Consider the following 18,254-nt stretch of genomic DNA (forward strand, 5'->3'; position numbering starts at 1 on the left):
TATTTAATGGTTGTTCAAATTAGTTTCGTTCAAATAGATTTCAGATTAATTATAATAAATATTTTATGTGAGAAATTTAATTAGAATGGATTTTGTTAGAGATTTTCATTGTAGCGAATTTTTAATAGAAGCTTAGATTAATGTTGTAATTTTAAATTCGAGTAAAATTCAATTATCACAGATTTTTAATGTAAAATTTCAATTGCTGAAATTTTTTGATAGACGTTCAAATTGTAGTAGATTTTTATTTCTGTATAGGAATTTAATTAGGACCTTTAAATTATAGTATAGAGTGTATATATAAATTGTAATAAATTTTATAAACAGAAATTGTAATAAATTTTATAAATATAAATTGCAACAGATTTACCAAATATAAATGGCAATAAACTTTGTAAATATAAATTGCAACAGATTTACCAAATATAAATTGTACTAGATTTATAAACATAAACTATCATGGATTTCGCTATTTCATTATTAATATATTTAATAAATAGAAATAGTAATAAATTGATTAAACCCAAATCGTAACAGCTTTAATAAATAAAAATTCTACTAGATATGATAAACATTCATAGTAATAAATTGAATAACTACAATTTACAGTAAACTTCATAGACAAAGATTGTAATGTCTTGAACAAATACAAATTACAACAGATTAAACAAATAAAGTGTGTAACATTTAAAAAAATGTAAAGTGTTTATATTTAGTTTAAACAAATATAATGTGTTACAGTTTAAACAAATATAAAGTGTAACAGTTTAAACAACTAAAAATCGTAACAGTTTAAGCAACTAAAAATGGTAATAAATCCAATAAATAAAAATCATAATAAATTCAACAAATATAAATTGTAACAGATCGTAACAAATTCAATAAATAAAAATCATGATAAATTCAACAAATATAAATTGTAACAGATCGTAACAGAGTATAACACATTTTCCAGATCATTTTTTCGATATCTTCGTCGAGGCACCGCACGATGCAGTCCGTGAGGTGCTGCCATCTAGTCGTGCGAGCTCGGCTGGCAGCTCGCAGGCGCATTTCCCGGTGCATCTCTGGTCCGAGGCTGGTCTCGAGCGTCGCGTCATTCCTTCCCCGCGATCCGTTCACGGTGGTACACCGTTTTCTATCTCCTCTCCGCGCCACCCTTTTCACGTCCCTCCGTCCCCCGGTTCGTCGGCGGGCCGAGCTCGAAAGCGGCGGCAACAGATAGCTCTCCTTCCGTTCCACCTGTTCACCACGTCCGCTGATTTATTCTTCTGCTGGGGCCCCCACCTTCCCCTCGCCGCCCACGACGATCGCGGCTCGGATCGGATCAGCTCGGTCCGGTCGCGACGGTTCGGTTCGTTCGACGCTGTTCCACGCAGCTCGGATCGGTACAGTTCGATTTAATTTGGTACAGTGCGGTACAGTTTGATTTAATTTCGTATAGTGCGGTGCGGTTCGGCTTAATTTAGTATAGTTCGGTTCAGTTTGGTTCAGTTCGGTTCAATTTGGTATACTTTGGTATACTTTGGTTTAATTTTATATAGTTCGGTACAGTACAATTTAATTCGGTTTATTTTTAGTTAATTCGGTTTAGTTCGATTTAATTCGGTTCAGTTCACCATAGTCCGGTTCAGTTCGCTATAGTTCGCTATAGTTCAGTATAGTTCAGTATAGTTCAGTATAGTTCGGTGTAATTCGGTTCCACGACTGGCTGTTGACCGATAAACGTCACTGTCACGGCCGAAGAAAGAAGACCTTGGGGTCTCTGGCGCCGCGCCGACAGCTGTTCCGGCTCCCCCCCACTCCGCACCCAGCCGGCTAGGATCGCAGACCCACAGAGAGAGGTCCCAACGCCGGCCCCCCGGAAGCCACGGGCCGCCGCTATCATGTCTCTCATCGCCGGCTGCTTCCGACGGCTCACCGAGACACCGGCAAAAGTGAGCGAGGTAAACAAAGAACTACTTTCGCGTGAACGATCATTGGGCAAGGTCGAACCGACTCTCTCTCTCTCTCTCTCTCTCTCTCTCTCTCTCTCTCTCTCTCTCGCTCGCTCGCTCGCTCGCTCTCTTGATTTTTGTCTATGCTTTCTCGATCTGTCTCTCTTTCTATGTCTTTATCTCTCTCACTTCCTTTCTCAATATCTCTTTTTCTCTGTCTCTATCTATTTCTCTCTCTCTCTCTCTCTCTCTCTCTCTCTCCCTCTCTCTTTCTTTCTAACTCTCTTCTTCTATTTATTTTTCCCTCTATTTCTAGTCCTCCCTACCACCTCTTCTCTCTCTCTTTCTCTATTTATTTTTCCCTCTATTTCTAGTTTTCTTTACCTCCTTTTCTCTCACGCTTTCTCTCTTCCTCACTGTATCTTTATTTCTCTATATTTCTTTTCCCTCCTTCTCCCTATTTCTCTATTTATCTCTGTCTCTCTCTCGTGGACTGCGATAGTGACCTCGATATACTGGGTTTTTCCTGATATATTGGGTTTTTCTAGATATATTGGCTTCTTCTAGATATATTGAGCTTTTCTTGATATCTCTTGTTTTTCTTAATATATTAGGTTCCCCTGAATATGTTGAGTCTTTCTTGATGCACTGGGTCTTTCTTGATATGTTGGGTTCTTCTTGATATGTTGGGTTCTTCTTGATATGCTGGGTTCTTCTTGATATGTTGGGTTCTTCTTGATATATTGTGTTTCTCCTGATATGTTGCGGGTTTCTTGATGTATTGGGTTTTTCTTAATATATTGAATTATTCTTGATATCCTGGGTTTTTCTTGATATATTGGGTTCTCCTTGATGTATTAGGTTCCCCTTAATATATTGAGTTTTTCTTTATACACTGGGTCTTTCTTGATATGTTGGGTTTTTCTTGATACACTGTGTTTATTCCTGATATATTGGGTTTTTCTTGATATATTGTGTTTATTCCTGATATATTGGGTTTCTCTTGATATGTCAAACTTTTCTTGACACCTTGAGTGTTATCTCGAATGCTGGTCTCTTTCTCGATATTTGAGTCTTTTCTTAAATACTTTGGATTTTTCTTAATACTTCTTTCGTCTCTTGATATTTCTATTTAACTCTCATTCTTTTTTTCACATAAACATACACAAATCCCACAAAATAACAATTATCCTCCAAATAACAATTTCGAAAGGATATTACTAATTTTTCGTACGGCTGATTTAAAGTTGATTCCCACGTTATTGGATAGTATTTCGGTGTGCTGATTTAATCGACTCCGCTCCGGAATACAAATTGCAGTTCGAACAGATATAACATTCTTGTTTGCGGTCGTTTCATGTACGGTTTTTCTGTTTCGCTACTGCCTCGTAATTGATTGCTATCCCAACGTTCGAATTACATTTCTTCGTCGAAGTAAAACGGAACCGGTAAAATGAAATGATATTCCGCTGAAATATAAACAATAGTGACAACAACTTGGTGAAACAACAGCGTAGCCAAAACACGACAGGTGATCCTAGGATCGTGTTACATCGTTCCAGAGTTTTTTTTAGTACCACCCGACAGTAGCAAAACCATGCTGTTCCTATTTCTTCCACCGTCTGCACAATGTTTACATACCACGCGATGACCTACACACTGTGTTTACAACTTTAAAAAACAGTTTTACATTCACTTGCAACAAAAATCAACACGAGAGAAAATTGTGAAATATCTCGAAACGTTTCGTCACGTTGTCGCCTTATTTTCAACGTATTTTAATTTTTATTATAGTTAAACAAGGCAGGTATTTTTTATCTCTTGTAATGCAATTTTGCTATTTTCCTTTTATTTTTAAATCCAAAATAACTATTTCTCTAATGGCAATAAAAATTAAATTCACCGAGTAAAAAATTTCTGATAAAAGGTTTTCACAATTTTCAATGTATTCTAATATTTATTATAGTTATACAAGGCTGATATTTTTATATTTTTTGCAATTCAATTTTGCTATTTTTCTTTCATTTTTAAATCTAAATAACGTTCTCTCTAATGGAAATAAAAATTGAAATCACCGAATGAAAAATTTCTGTCGAGAATAAAAGGTTTTTACAATTTTCAATATATTTTAATATTTATTATAGTTAAACAAGGCAGGTATTTTTTTAACTCTTGCAATGCAATTTTGCTATTTTTCTTTTATTTATAAACCCAAGTAACTTGCTTTCTAATAGAAATAAAAATTGAATTCCAAGTAAAAAATTTCTGTCGAGAATAAAAAGTTTTCACAATTTTCAATATATTTTAATATTTATCATAGTTAAACAAGCCGGGTATTTTTTTATCTCTTGCAATGCAATTTTGCTATTTTTCTTTTATTTTTAAATCTAAATAACTCTTTCTCTAATGAAAATAAAAATTGAGTTCACCGAGCGTAAAATTTAATGTTGATATTAAAAGGTTCCCATGGTTGAATAGAAATAAAAAATGATGGCGAGCGTGTTTACCGTCCGAATCAATGTGCACCGTCGCTCAAGGTGGTTCGATAGTAAACAGAACTCTCGCAGCCGTCTGAAACCGAATCGCGTGCGGGACGCGGCGCGTCACGCGTCCTCTAAACTAACGCATGTAACGGGGATTGTTGACGCGTGGCTCGGAAAAACACTCGAGCCGCAAGGATGCTAAACAATAACCGGGAGTGGAGCGCACAAACAGCGGACGTGAAAGTGATAATAGGAGATTCGGTGCCGGGTGCTCGTCGCTCCCTGAATATTATCGAAGGGGGTCAGGCCGGTGTTTTTCAAGTGTCCCCCACTCGTGCGCCATCGGACTCGAGAGTGAGAAATGTCGAGTGCATGCGAAATAAAGAGGCTCGAACAGCTTCTGAAGTGACGGTGGAAGGGTGGGAGGGAGGGGGAGCCGGGGATCGCTCCGGGAACATTAAACGACGGAAAAGTGCTTCGCTATTACTGTAGTTCGAATAACGCCGCTATCCAAGTTTCATTCTCATCGCTGAGAATGTTCAAGCTCGGTAATACTCCGAAGCCGAAGACTTCGGTAATCGCTCCCACGAGAACAATTTTCTCCAACCTTCTCGAGCGAGATGGAATTTTGAAAAAATTCATGATCTAAGAGGAAAGTACGCTCTGTAATATGGTTTTTGGCTCGTTTGGATATCTTTTACGGTGTTCGAGAAATCTAGTTTTTAATTTAGGGGTCCTTGAATGGTAAAGCTAGAATTTCTCCTATATTGATGTTTTCAAAAACGAATTTTTTATAACTTTATCGAGCGAGCTGGAATTTTGAGAAAATTCATGATGTAAGAGGAAAGTACGCTCTGTAATACGGTTTTCGTCTCATTTCAATATCTTTTACGTTGTTCGAGAAATCTAATTTTTAATTTAGGGGTTGCTAAACGTTAATCCAGTATCCTGCAATATCCTCTTCGAAAACGATCTATACTAGATAAATTTTTTCTATCTTCATCTGGCAAGCTAAAATTTGGAAAAAATTCACTAACCAATAACCTCTACAACATGCCTTTGGGTTCATTCGAATATCTTTTACGGCAGTCGAGAAATCCATTTTCGAACTTAGGGGTTGTCAAACGCCGAAACTTTTTGAAACGGCTACCGTCGCCTGCGGTTTCTAATCGTTCGCACGGAACACTCGTTCCCGACAAAGGTGTTGATTTCTCCTTAAAGCAAATAGCGAACCGAAATACGGTTGAATCGTCAGGTAGGTCCATTAAACACTCGCGCGGAGCTCCATCGAAATCGGTCTTTGTGTGTCAGTCGACGGGTTTCCTTTCTAAGTCGCTTGTTTTCCGTTCGGAGATATCCGAGCTCGAAGTTCGGCGCGTAGTCGACGTTCAACAACTGATTCTCCCTCTCTCTCCCTCTCTCTCTCTCTCTCTCTCTCTCTCTCCCTCTTTCTCTCGTTCGTTCGAGGCCGAGGATTCCGTTTCGGAATGCGCCGCTTCGACGGTTGCCAAATCTTTTCAAGTGGAAGTGTCGCACGAGCGGCAAAGAGATATCGAGACGTCGTCTTAACGTTATTAAGATATAGCCGCGGTCTTCGAGATAACAATATTTTGATTAAAAAACAAGTCTAATTTGCATAACGACTTATCTCGCGAAATTTTGATAACGGAGAACTGAGACCGCGATTTATGGTAATTAAAACAAATTTTTACGGACGCACAGAAATGTTGTTTAATAATTTTAGTATTATAGATTGCAAATAGCTGCTCTCTAATTTATTTCATTTATTTTATTTATTTTGGTTCATTTAGTTCGCTGATTTTATTCATTTCGATTCATTTATTTCGTTCATTTTATTTATTTTATTTAATTTATTTAATTTATTTATTTCGTTGCATTTATTTCATTTCCAACTATAACATTCAATTGTGCCTAACAGCGAAGATATTCGACTGTACTGGATAAGCGAAACACCCCCTATAAGGCTGCCTCGGCGTACGGCTCGTTGAAGCAGCCCGTTTTAAATTGTTTCCCCAGATCGTTTCTGCGGCATTAATTGTGCCCGATTGTCCAGCCAGTCGCCCGCGATTACAACGTTTAACCCAATTATTCGTGGCCGATGTGCATCGGAAAGGTAACAACCCCCCTCCCCTGCGCGCGGCTCGCTGCCCAATGAAATTAGTCTAATTAAAATCAACATGAAACGCGGATAACTTCTCGGTTTATATCGAGGCCTGGATTCCTCCATGCTTCGAGCTTTCGAATAAAATTATGTTCACTATAATTTGTTGAACAGTAATAATTTTATATAATATATAAATAATGAATAATAATAAATTTATGTAAATCATAATAAATTTGTATTGTAATTACTACTTAGTAAATTGTATTGATTTTAGGTTAAAATTGTTGTTTGAAAAATTATGTTAATCTTGTTTGGAAGATAGAAAATTTTTGATAGAAAAAGGGCACTGTAAAATATGTTAATTTATATTGTGGTTCGATTCTTTTTATTTGAGGAATATTGTTTATTCTGACTTGTTGAACATTAATTTGCATATATCTGAAATTAATTTTATATCTTTCTTAATTTATTTAATATGAGTTCGTATAATTTTTCTTTATTATGTAGTATTAATTATAACGTTTTATACTCCTTTGCAAAATTTATGTTAATATTATTTTAAAACTAAAAGACGCCTAACAGGAAAAAGGCACTGTAGAATTTTTTAATTTATATTGACACTCGATTATTTTTATTTGGGGAGTTTGGAGGAATATTATCTATTCTGATTTGTTGAAAATTAACTATGTTAATTTCCTTTAAAAAATCGTAAGTTCCAATCGTAAGTACATATCTCCTTTACTTTATTTATATATTTCATTTTATAATTTCCTTTGAAGGTATATAAAATAAAAATAGAAATATAATACCACATATACGATATTCTCACACTTCAAAACCGTATTAATTAAACAATAACTTCTACACCCCGTTAAAAGTAACATCGCCTCTCAATTTGTTTAAAACAAGTGCATAAACATCCTTTGAACTAAACGATGTTAATCGGATCTCGAAAATGTAGCGAGCACCAAGCACGATAAAAGCGCCGCAAAGCAAAGCGAAGCCAGCCTACGCATTTTAATTCAATGAACAAGAGAGCACAAAAGCAAGCACCAAAAGAGCGAAGGTAGAACAATTAACCGGGAAAAATCTGTTTACCAGAATTATATATACCAACAGTAGCAGCGAAAAGTGGGTTAACCCTTTTCACTCGAACAGTGACTCTGGGACACCACTAATATTATTCCATTACGTTCCAAAATAATTATTACAACGATAAAGTTTAGATTCGAATAATTGTTGAACAACGAAACTGTTGCTACGAGTCGTTGACAATCATTATATAATACTAGCAAACCTGGCGAACTCCGTTTCGCCACCAGATGGCTTCGTTTTTTGTAACATTTCGTTTGGGGATTAAAAGATGAAGAAAAGTTATTTTTTTTGTTTTATAAACCATATTGGTTTGTAGTACATGCTATGTATCAGAGATGGCACTGTATGTGAAAAATGATTTTCCCTGTTTTCCTGCTTTTCTGTTGAAATTTTTCCAGAATTTTGGTTGCTATAAACCTCACGGAGCCCGAGACCTTTCCAACGAATGCAAAACCGTGGAAATCGGTTCGTGCGTTCTGGAGTTATAGCGTCAGGAAGGAAAACCCGACTTATTTTTATATAATAGATAACATTATAAAATACTATATTATATAATATTATATTATATAAATTTAGATTTAAAAAATTGTAGAACAACGAAACAGAAAGAGAGAGAGAAGGAATTTAATAACAATTTAGTAAAATTATTGGAAGCCCTTCGAGTGGCAGCTTGCTGAGGTGATTTCAAGTAACTTTTTCCTTTGCGAAAATCGTGTCCGAGGCGTTGTTTACGAGATATTAACAGAAAACACGGACCAATCGGAGAAGTGAGAACAAAATGTGTTAACTGTGCGCTGATTGGACAGCGTTTCTTGCGAATAACTCGTTAACGAAGCCACGTAGAAGATTTCTGCAAAGGAAAAAGTTGCTTGAAATCAACCAAGGAATCACCTCAGCCTATTTTCATAACGTTAACAACATTTTTCCATTATTATTATATTATTATGTATTACCAACACAGAAGATTTGATCAAATTATTCTTTCATTAAAAAATGTATAAACCGCGTGGCCGTGACAATAACGAGTAAAAGTGAGAGAGAGAGAGAGAGAGAGAGAGAGAGAGAGAGAGTAAAGAGTAAGAGAAAATATGAGAGAGAAATCGAGTACAGTATAGAGACCAATCGGATGAAGCAAGAGAGAGAGAGAGAGTGGTGGTAGTGTAAGCGTTCCGTCGTCGGAATTTCCTCGATTTCATTAAGCCCTCCCTCGTTACGCTAATGGATCCCCTAGGTTAAGTCTCGGATCCCGTGGAAGTCGGTTCCCATTTTCGTCCCACCGCGCTCATATTTCTCCTCCTCCTCACTCTATCTCTCTCGCGCCACGCTCCGCGATTTCCGCTTAGGGGATTCCGGCAAAACGCCTCTCCCCTCTTCAGCAGCTCGGTGCTCGCTTTCCACCAATCAAAGATCCGAAACTTGCGCGCACAGAACCTTCTGATTTTCTCAGGATTTATTCCATCGCGATTACTTCTCTGAAAGAAACTCCTTTTTTAGACATTTCGGCTAATTTAGGTTATGTATCAAAAATTATTATTATTTTGATAATATAGGTCATATATTACTGTAATGAAATTCCATTCGATTATCATCAATGCTGGAAATTATTCAGCATACTAGAAGCACGCAAAGTTTCTGTGAGAATTATGAAATTAAATTTAAATAAAATGTAAAAATTAAATTCGATATAATATAGAAATTAAATGAATTAAATTTCAAATTAAATATTTGTTTGTATAAAAATTGAAATACGTTTCGCTGAAGAAACTGTGTTAATTTAAATGGCACGCTGGGGTCACTCGTGACCCCAACATGGTACTACAATTTTTATTTTTTTTTTTTATTTCAAACAGCTCAAAATAAAAATTGAATGGAAGGCTTAATTCAAGCTAAATTAACAGATATATATATATATATATATATATATATATATAATTACAAAATATCAATTATTATATAGGAATATCAATTACTATTTAGAAATGTCAATTACTATATGAAAATAGCAATTAATATGTAAAAATATTAATTACTAATTATAAATATCAATTACCGTATAAAAATATCAATTATTATATAGAAATATTGATTATGTTACGAGCCGAGGGCCACTGCACACGTGGCCGGAAGTAAATGAGTTTGTGCGGAAATTTGGGAGGAATTCGTGGACTGGCCGATGCCAATTTCATCACCGGGTCGCTACCTTGTAGGATGTGTTTCACGGACTGGCCGTTGCCTATTTCATCAACGGGTCGCCACCTGGGTGATGGGTTTTGTTCACGGACTGGCCGGTGCCTATTTCATCACCGGGTCGCCGCCTTAGGAGGAAATTGCGTGGACTGGCCGTTGCCTATTTCATCATCGGGTCGCCACCTTAGATAGGAGGTTGGTTTCGTGGACTGGCCGGTGCCTATTTCATCACCGGGTCGCCACCTGATTGGGTAATGGGTTTTTGGATTGACTCTAATTTTGCCTCGTAACTTCAAAGAAATATTAGTAGATACACTTCGAGCGGTAAAGGTGTATCTTTGTGGGATCGTTACCAACAACTGACTCGAACTGGGAGATGGAATGAAATAAGCTTGTACACTGAATTGAAAGTAAAACTAATATAATTTAACAACTTCAATCTATTACAAGTGTATGAGTGTAGTGTAAGATTCGCGATGGTCCTAAGACACGCTCCCTGGTTTTCGCACCAAGTCAGCGGGGGTTAACTATTGCTCGAAGGAGAACTTGGCTCGATCTTACTACGTCTCGCGTCGCGATTTGACTTGAAACTGCCCGCTGAGAAGAAAAATCTCAGCCCTTTTATACGTAGTTGAACTGGAAAATTCGGTAGTGGGGATTGGGCCTACGTGACCCAGATCACGCCGCGTATGGTTCTAAGAATCGGGGATGTGTGGCCCTTATTGAGCTCGCGCCCCATATGGTAGTTTAGATGTTCTATTTTTAAATGAAAGGGTCGCGTTCATCGCCGACGTTATCTCGAATATGTCTTCAAGAAGGAAAGAAAAACGTCGTGAGAAAATCTCCGTACGTAACATACTATACAAAAATATGAATTATTACAAAATATCAATTATTATATAAAAATATAAATCTTCATATAAAAATATCATTTACTGTATTAAAATTTCAATTCCCACATAAAAATTTCAATTCCTACATAAAAAGATCATCTCCCATATAAAGGTCTTAACTAACAATAAAATCTAATATAAATTACAAATTATTGTCGAACGACATGTCTACTACTTTTGCAATAAAATCGCGAACGGTGATCGTAAGACGCGCGTAAAAGCGAAGCTTGTTCCGTGGCGGACGCGATTACACATCGTTGGCCGAGTTTACGCTCCTGACACAAAGCTACGGCGATTGTTTCAGCTGAAGGGCTACAAGGTCACCGACGTGAGCCGCACGAGGAAGTTCGGCGTGGCCTGCAGGAGCTTGCAAGAGTTGAAGCGGAAAGCGTGCGCCAAGCTGAACGTGAGTGTAACATCAATACTATATCTGGCAATCGATACCCGTCTCAAAGGCCCTCGCTCCTGCCCGTCTGAAAGCACCTAAAAGCGGCAACAAATATTTTCCGATTGAAATCGCATACCTCTGCCCTACTTTCCGATCTCTGGCAGCAGCTCATCACCAGGTAACAAGGAATTGTAAGATGATCGCGAACTGATTTGTTTAGTATCTTATTACTTTAAGAATATTAGTAATTAATTAGCAATAGATTCTAAAATTTAATAACAAATCAGCGAAATTATTGGAAGCCCTTCGAAGGGCAGATTGCTGGGATGATTTCAAGTAACTTTTTCCTTTGCGAAAATCGTGTCCGAGATGTCGTTTACAAGATATTAACAGAAAACGCGGACCAATCAGAGGAGTGAGTATATAACGTTTTAACTGTGCGCTGATTGGACAGCGTTTCTTGCGAATAACTCGTCAACGAAGCCACGTAGGAGATTTCCGCAAAGGAAAAAGTTGCTTGAAATTAACCAAGGAATCATTTCAGCCTATTTTCATAACGTTAACGAATATTTTTGCATTATTATTATTATATTATTATGTATTATCAATACAGAAGATTTGATCAAATTATTCTTTCATTTAAAAATGTATAAACCACGTGGCCGTGTTAATAACGAGTAAAACTGATAAAAAATCACGGTTACTTTTTTCAAAATATTTTTTGATAAAATATCGGCCCCGCGGCGAACCCGCGCGTCCCGAGACCGTATGCACGCCGCGTCCCGCTCGGTTCGAAAGCGATCGATCGGATCCCTCGTGCTTCGAAGGGCGTCGCGAGCGTTCTCGACCGATCCGCGAAAACCCGTATCGCGGGTGTGCCGCACGTTGCTTTTACGTGTTCTAATAAAAGTGTGTCCGCCCAGAAACTGGGTCATAAAAGCCTCGCAGCTGATCCATACAGCCGGCCCGGCGCAAAAATTGTAACACACGCCTCCCCTGCTGTGTGTTTCGTCGCCGATTGTTCCAACGAACCGCGAGAAAAATCCCCCCAGCGGAAAATCCCCGGCCGTGTTTCATCGGCTCCGTTTCATTCACGAAATCAACGGCCGCCTTTCCAGCCCCGTCGCGCGAGCGCCCTTTTCATTTACTCCTTTGGCTACCGCGCTTTTCTAATGTCACAGTCTGTGGCAGACAGCTGACATAATACGGTACTGTATATGTACTGTATTATACTGTACTATACAATATTCTGCTACGGTAACTATACTATGCTATACAAGTACAACTATACTATACTATTGCAAGTACACTATGTAAGTATACTATGCAATACTGTACTATACTATACTGTACTGTACTGTACTATGCTATACTATATATAATTAATAATTTAATTCTAACAAAAGACATACACAACTGGCACATATTTTAACATAATACATAAACAAGCAACAACAAATATTACAACACAACAAATTAATAAATAACCGTCATTTGCATATTATATTAAATACTTGCTTCTTCTCCTTCTTCTACAATAATTCTAAATAAATTAAATTCTAATTATTATCAAAGAGAGATCATTCCAATAAAAACAAATTTCAGATATTTAATAATTTATATCATTTTTATATTTTCTATAGACCAATACTAAAATTATGTAAATGGCAAAAAATTACATTAAAATAAAAAGCGTCATTGATTTCGCAATTTTTCCTCATCGCGGAAACCCACACGAGTCCCTTCGTTTCGTTACGTGTGTGCGGGTGGCACGTGTGTAACCCTGAGGCAGACGGCGTAACCCTGAAGAGAGAGAGAGAGTCTAGTTTTCCCCGGCGCGTTGCGCTGGCCTAACCGCGTGCGCGGCGCTCGCTCGCACAAAACAGATCCGGAAGAGGTCGGGTCCGGGGATCACCGCGATCCAGGGGATCCCGGGTGCCGGAAGCGTGGTTCGCGCGCCCGGCTAATTGCCTGACCGCGCGGGGAGGATGATCCCGGCGGATCAGCGGAGGAGAGAGGCTTTCGGCGAAACGGCGTGGGCGGGCGTCGCGCGGCGGCGGTGGCCAACGATGATCCGGTTGCGACGCGACGACCTTGGGGCTGGATCGCGTTCGCCTGCAGCACCCCACGGGGTGCAGCTCTATCGAACCAGCCGGGCCACGGGCAAGGAGCAGCCTCAATGTCAAGGTCCGCTGTCCGTCTATGCTAGCTCCCGACAGCGGTCAAACGACCGATGCCGTTTCTTCTGGGAACTATGGGACGATCGTCGATGTTCTCGTCGCGACGATTCATTTGTTGATGTTTGTTGGTTGTTGGAGTATTTAGTTTCTTGGAATTTTTGTTGCAATTTTGTTAGGATTTTTATGGAGTTTTGTTGAAATTACATTGGAATTTTGTTGGAATTTTATTAGAATTTTGTTGGAATTGCATAGCAATTTTATTGGAATTTCATTGGAATTTTGTTGGAATTTTATGTACATTTGTTTATGGACTATAATACCCATTTGGAAAGGGTTGTTTTTTAATTTACTAATACAGTTATTCATGTATTTGTATGTACTTCCTTGTACTTTGTTTGCTTTAAAGAATTTTGTTGTTATTTTGTTACAATATTGTTGTCATTTGTTGCTATTTTATTGCAATATTACAAGTATATTTATATTTATTTGTAGGCTATGAAGCTCATTTATGGTGGTTTATTTATTTATTTCTTACTACAGTTATTTATATATTTATTTGTACTGTGATTGTCTTATTAAATATTGTTGTAATTTTGTTGCAATTTTGCATTTCATGTACATTTCATGAACATTTGTTTGTGTACCATGATGCTTTAAATGAGCATTTCTTTTTCGCTACCAATCTCTCTCTCTCTATATATATATATATATCCCTTTCTCTCCCTCTCCTTCTCTTTCTTTTCTCCCCTCCACTCTTAAACTCTCTTTTATCACAGAACTGTTTTTCTCTCCCTATCTCTCCCTCTCTCTCTCTCTCTCTCTCTCCTTCTCTCTTTCTCTCTTCCAGTCTCCCCTTTTGCTCCACGAACGAGTTGCAATACACGATTACCAGCCAGCACTGTATCCACCGCAAAACTGTGATACAGAAGAATTGATTGCGGTTATGTGCGCTCGGTCCCACTCTCGATTTGTTCCTGCCGCGACCATGTTTCTTAATACAGGACGACACAACAACTGCGGTCGAGTTGACATAACCATTGCAATTCATTCTTCAAAGAGCAGTGCTCCAGAACAGGAATTCCAATTTACTGAGACCACTTTTACAATAAAATATTACTAACATATTACTTTAACATTAATATTAACTACGCAGCATCAATTTAAATAATGTGGAAATGGAGATGCAGTTTTCATTAAGATTCATGTATAATATATGTAAAAACAATGAAAAGAGCAATTTACATTAACTTGACATAGCCAAAAGAGCAATTTACATAAAATTGACACAACCGAAAGAGCAAATTCGAAAAAAAATAATTTGCAACAATTATGTTCGCATAAATTATTGTTATAATAATTACCAGTTAATACATTTAAATTAAATATTAACTAAGCAGCATCAATTTATATAATATAAAAATGGACACGCAGATTTCATTAAGTTTCATCTATAATAAATGCAAAAACAATGAAAAGAGCAATTTACATAAACTTGATATAACCAAAAGAGCAATTTACATAAACTTGACATAACCAAAAGAGCAATTTACATAGCCTTGACATAACCAAAAGAGCAATTTACCTGAACTTGATATAACCAAAAGATCAATTTACATAAACTTGTCATAACCAAAAGAGCAACTTCGAAAGAACATATAATTTACAATAATTAGGTTCGCATAAATTCTTGTTATAATAATTACCAGTTAATACATTTAAATTTCACACATTTATTTTCGTGGTTTGAATTAATATATAATGCTCGACCAATATTTATTGAAAATCTTTTGTTGTACAAGGATATTGACAATTATATTATATACTATATGAAAATTATATTATATGTATATAATATAGTCAAAATTACGTAAAGGACAATGACGATAGAAATATAATCTTTTGCTTAATCAGGTGACCAATGATCTTGCCGAAGTCAATGTCTTCCTATTAGACGGATCGCAGATCGACGAGGAATATTTTTCTATTCTGGACGCGCAGACCACGTTGATCGTGCAGAAACCAGGAGAGAAAGTACTAAGCGGTGAGTATAATTCGCTATAATTAAAAAAATGACGAAATACATTTTAAAATTATCATTTAGGCTCTTCTCATTATTAAACAATATTAATCAATATTTTCAATATTAATTATTATCACGCACTCGAGTGGTGACTCTAAGGCACCACTAAAATTATTTATTTATAAACTTATTTAATTCTTTTCCGTCCCAAAATAAATTTTATACTAACACTATACAGATTAAAAACATTCTTAACGGTAAAATTATTGATATGCGCCACGAGAAACAAATTCATATTTATAAAATACATTTTGTCAAATAAAATGGAATTACTATAAGCTAGAAAAATGATTTAGAGCTAAAATGGCTTTGAAGGCAAAGGGTTCATATTTATATTCAAGAAAGAATTCAAGAAAGAAGAAATAATTCTAAGAGGAAAGTGTAGGATTTTAGAGAGCTAGGAGAGACTTCAAGACTTGAGAAGAGCCAGAGAGAGATACGAAGAGAGCCGTGGAATTAGGGAGAGATATGGAGAGAGCAGTAATTATAGGGAGAACCAAGATGAGACAAAAAATCTTGGGAGAGGACAAGGAGAGTTGAGTAGAGACGCGTAAAAGTATGGAGAGCCAAAGAGAGATTAGAAATCTTGGGGAGAGTCAAGGAGAGACTGCCAATCATGGGGAGAGCCGAGGAGAGACGCGTAGCATTAGGAAAATCCAAGAAGGGACTGACAATCTTAGGAGAAACCACTAAGAGCTCCCAATTAGGGAAAGCTAGGGCATAGCACTGAGAAGTAGATATTAGGGTGTTCCGTATGTTATAATTAGTTAAATAACCAGGCAGTGGATTTTGGTATATATATATATTATAACAATGTGACCGTTATGTACACGTTCTCTATACAAGAATGATCTTACATAGCTAAACAGAGTCGGTGGTTCCCAGAAGAGAACATTCTGGAATTCTTAATATAGTAATTGTATCTCTACATAGGTGTCGACGTCGTTAACGTAATTAAACACCTATCGTGTCCTACCATATCGACACATATCGTGTTTACAGTTATAAGCTAAAACAGCTATTCTAACACTTCCTCTTAACTGTAACATAATTATTCAACTAAACTTATACTATACAAAGTAATTTATTTCTGAATTCTTGGAATCTTACATTGCTTAGTGGTTTTGTTAATAAGTCTGCAAGTTGATTATTAGTAGGACAGTATTCTAAACTTATTAAACCATTGTTATACTTTTCGCTGATGATATCTAACATCTATATGTTTACTTCTTTTATGTATAGTTCCGTTTTTAATTAGGCTTAAAGCACTCTGATTGTCGATAAGTAAAGCTTTTACCTTTTTATTTGTTAGTTTCTCTAATATACCTTTTAAATAAATTAATTCTTTACAGCATTCCGCTGCCGCTATGTATTCCGCTTGAGTTGTGGAGAGGGCTACTATTGCTTGCTTATGCGAACACCAACTAATCGGACCGTTTCCATAGAAAATCAAATAACCTGAGGTGCTTTTTCTTGTGGTTATGTCACCAGCAAAGTCCGATTCACTATAAGCAATTAGTTCGTCCACCTGATTAGAATTGTTCCTGGAATATTGTATGCCAACGTTTTTGGTACCCTGAAAATATCTAAGAATTCGTTTCGCATTGCATATATTATTATTTGAAGGATTTTCGACAAATCTGCTAATGTAATTAACTGCAAACGCAATGTCTGGGCGTGTTTTTGTTGACAAGTACTGCAAACTTCCTAATAATTCTCTGTAAGGAAAGCGAGTTTCTGATGTTACGTTATCTGTATCTGTATTTATACTTACAATAGGCGTAGAAACATTCTTTGAGTTCTCCATACCATATTCTTTTAAGAGTTTCTTAATATAGTTACCTTGGTCTAGCTTTAATCTATTATTTTCTATTGTTATATTTATACCTAAAAAACTTTCAAAATTGTTATAAAACTTTACCTCAAATTCAGTAGCTAATTTTTCTTTTATAAAGTCCAGATCTTTCATACTTGTACATAATACTACACCGTCATCTACATATAGTGCTAATATCACTTCCTTCTTGGATTTGAAAATACACGGATCTGATGAAATCGGTTCGAGACCATTCCGTTTTACAAATGATTTAAAATGTTGATTCCATTTTATTGGTGCTTGTTTAAGACCATATATAGCTTTTTGAAGTTTATAAATCTTATTTGTATTTTCAAAACCTTCTGGAAGTTTTACATAAATTTCTTCATCTAAGTTTCCATATAAAAAGGCAGTTTTTATATCAAATTTTAGTATATAATAATCTTCTTGAATAGAAAGAGCCATTAAAAGTCTAAAGACATTTGAGTGTAGCACGGGACTATATGTTTCATCGTAGTCTATGCCCTTCTTCTGTTAGAAACCTCTGACTACCAGCCGTGCTCTATATCTTCCATCCTCCTTTATTTTAAAAATCCATCTCGCGGTCAAGATTCTTTTGTTTTTAATTTGGTCTGGGTCTGCTTCTATCCATGTTTTATTTTTCATAAGTGAGTCTTTCTCTTATTGGATTGCTGCTTTCCATGTGTCTGAATCATTTCCATTAATTGCCTCTGAGTATGTTAAGTGTACATAATAATTTCCATATCTGTCAGGAATATTTCTTTGTCTTGTACTTCTTCTTGTCATCTCACGAGTTTCACGTTGTGTGTCTTCCTCTGAATCTATCAACGTTTCACCTTCTTCTATTTCTTGTATATCAGGATTGTCTTCTGTTTCTTGAATATTCGGTATGTTATCCTCTTCTGTGTGTTCTGTTCTAATTTTTGCCTTTGACGTTTTTTCTTCATTATTTTCTTCCTTTTCAATTCCACATGTGTTGTTAAAAATTGCATCTCGTGCAACTACTATTCTCCTTTTTTGTTTGTCCCATAAGCGATATCCGCAAGTCG

The 18,254-nt window shown here is 36.6% G+C and overlaps 1 protein-coding gene across 1 annotated transcript in view; it reads left to right on the plus strand.

Annotated features, from left to right (window-relative positions):
• The first annotated feature begins 1,070 nt into the window (after positions 1-1,070).
• Drep4 (DNA fragmentation factor-related protein 4) overlaps positions 1,071-18,254 on the plus strand; it is a 19,744-nt gene continuing 2,560 nt past the window's right edge. Inside the window, exons 1-4 of the mRNA XM_078194662.1 lie at positions 1,071-1,946; positions 11,025-11,126; positions 15,200-15,329; positions 16,302-16,318. Coding sequence (XP_078050788.1) covers positions 1,887-1,946; positions 11,025-11,126; positions 15,200-15,329; positions 16,302-16,318 — 309 coding nt within the window. The 5' untranslated portion in view covers positions 1,071-1,886. The remainder of the gene's footprint in view (positions 1,947-11,024; positions 11,127-15,199; positions 15,330-16,301; positions 16,319-18,254) is intronic.

Source organism: Augochlora pura, chromosome 11 (genome assembly GCF_028453695.1).
Source record: "Augochlora pura isolate Apur16 chromosome 11, APUR_v2.2.1, whole genome shotgun sequence".
Classification (NCBI taxonomy): domain Eukaryota; kingdom Metazoa; phylum Arthropoda; class Insecta; order Hymenoptera; family Halictidae; genus Augochlora; species Augochlora pura.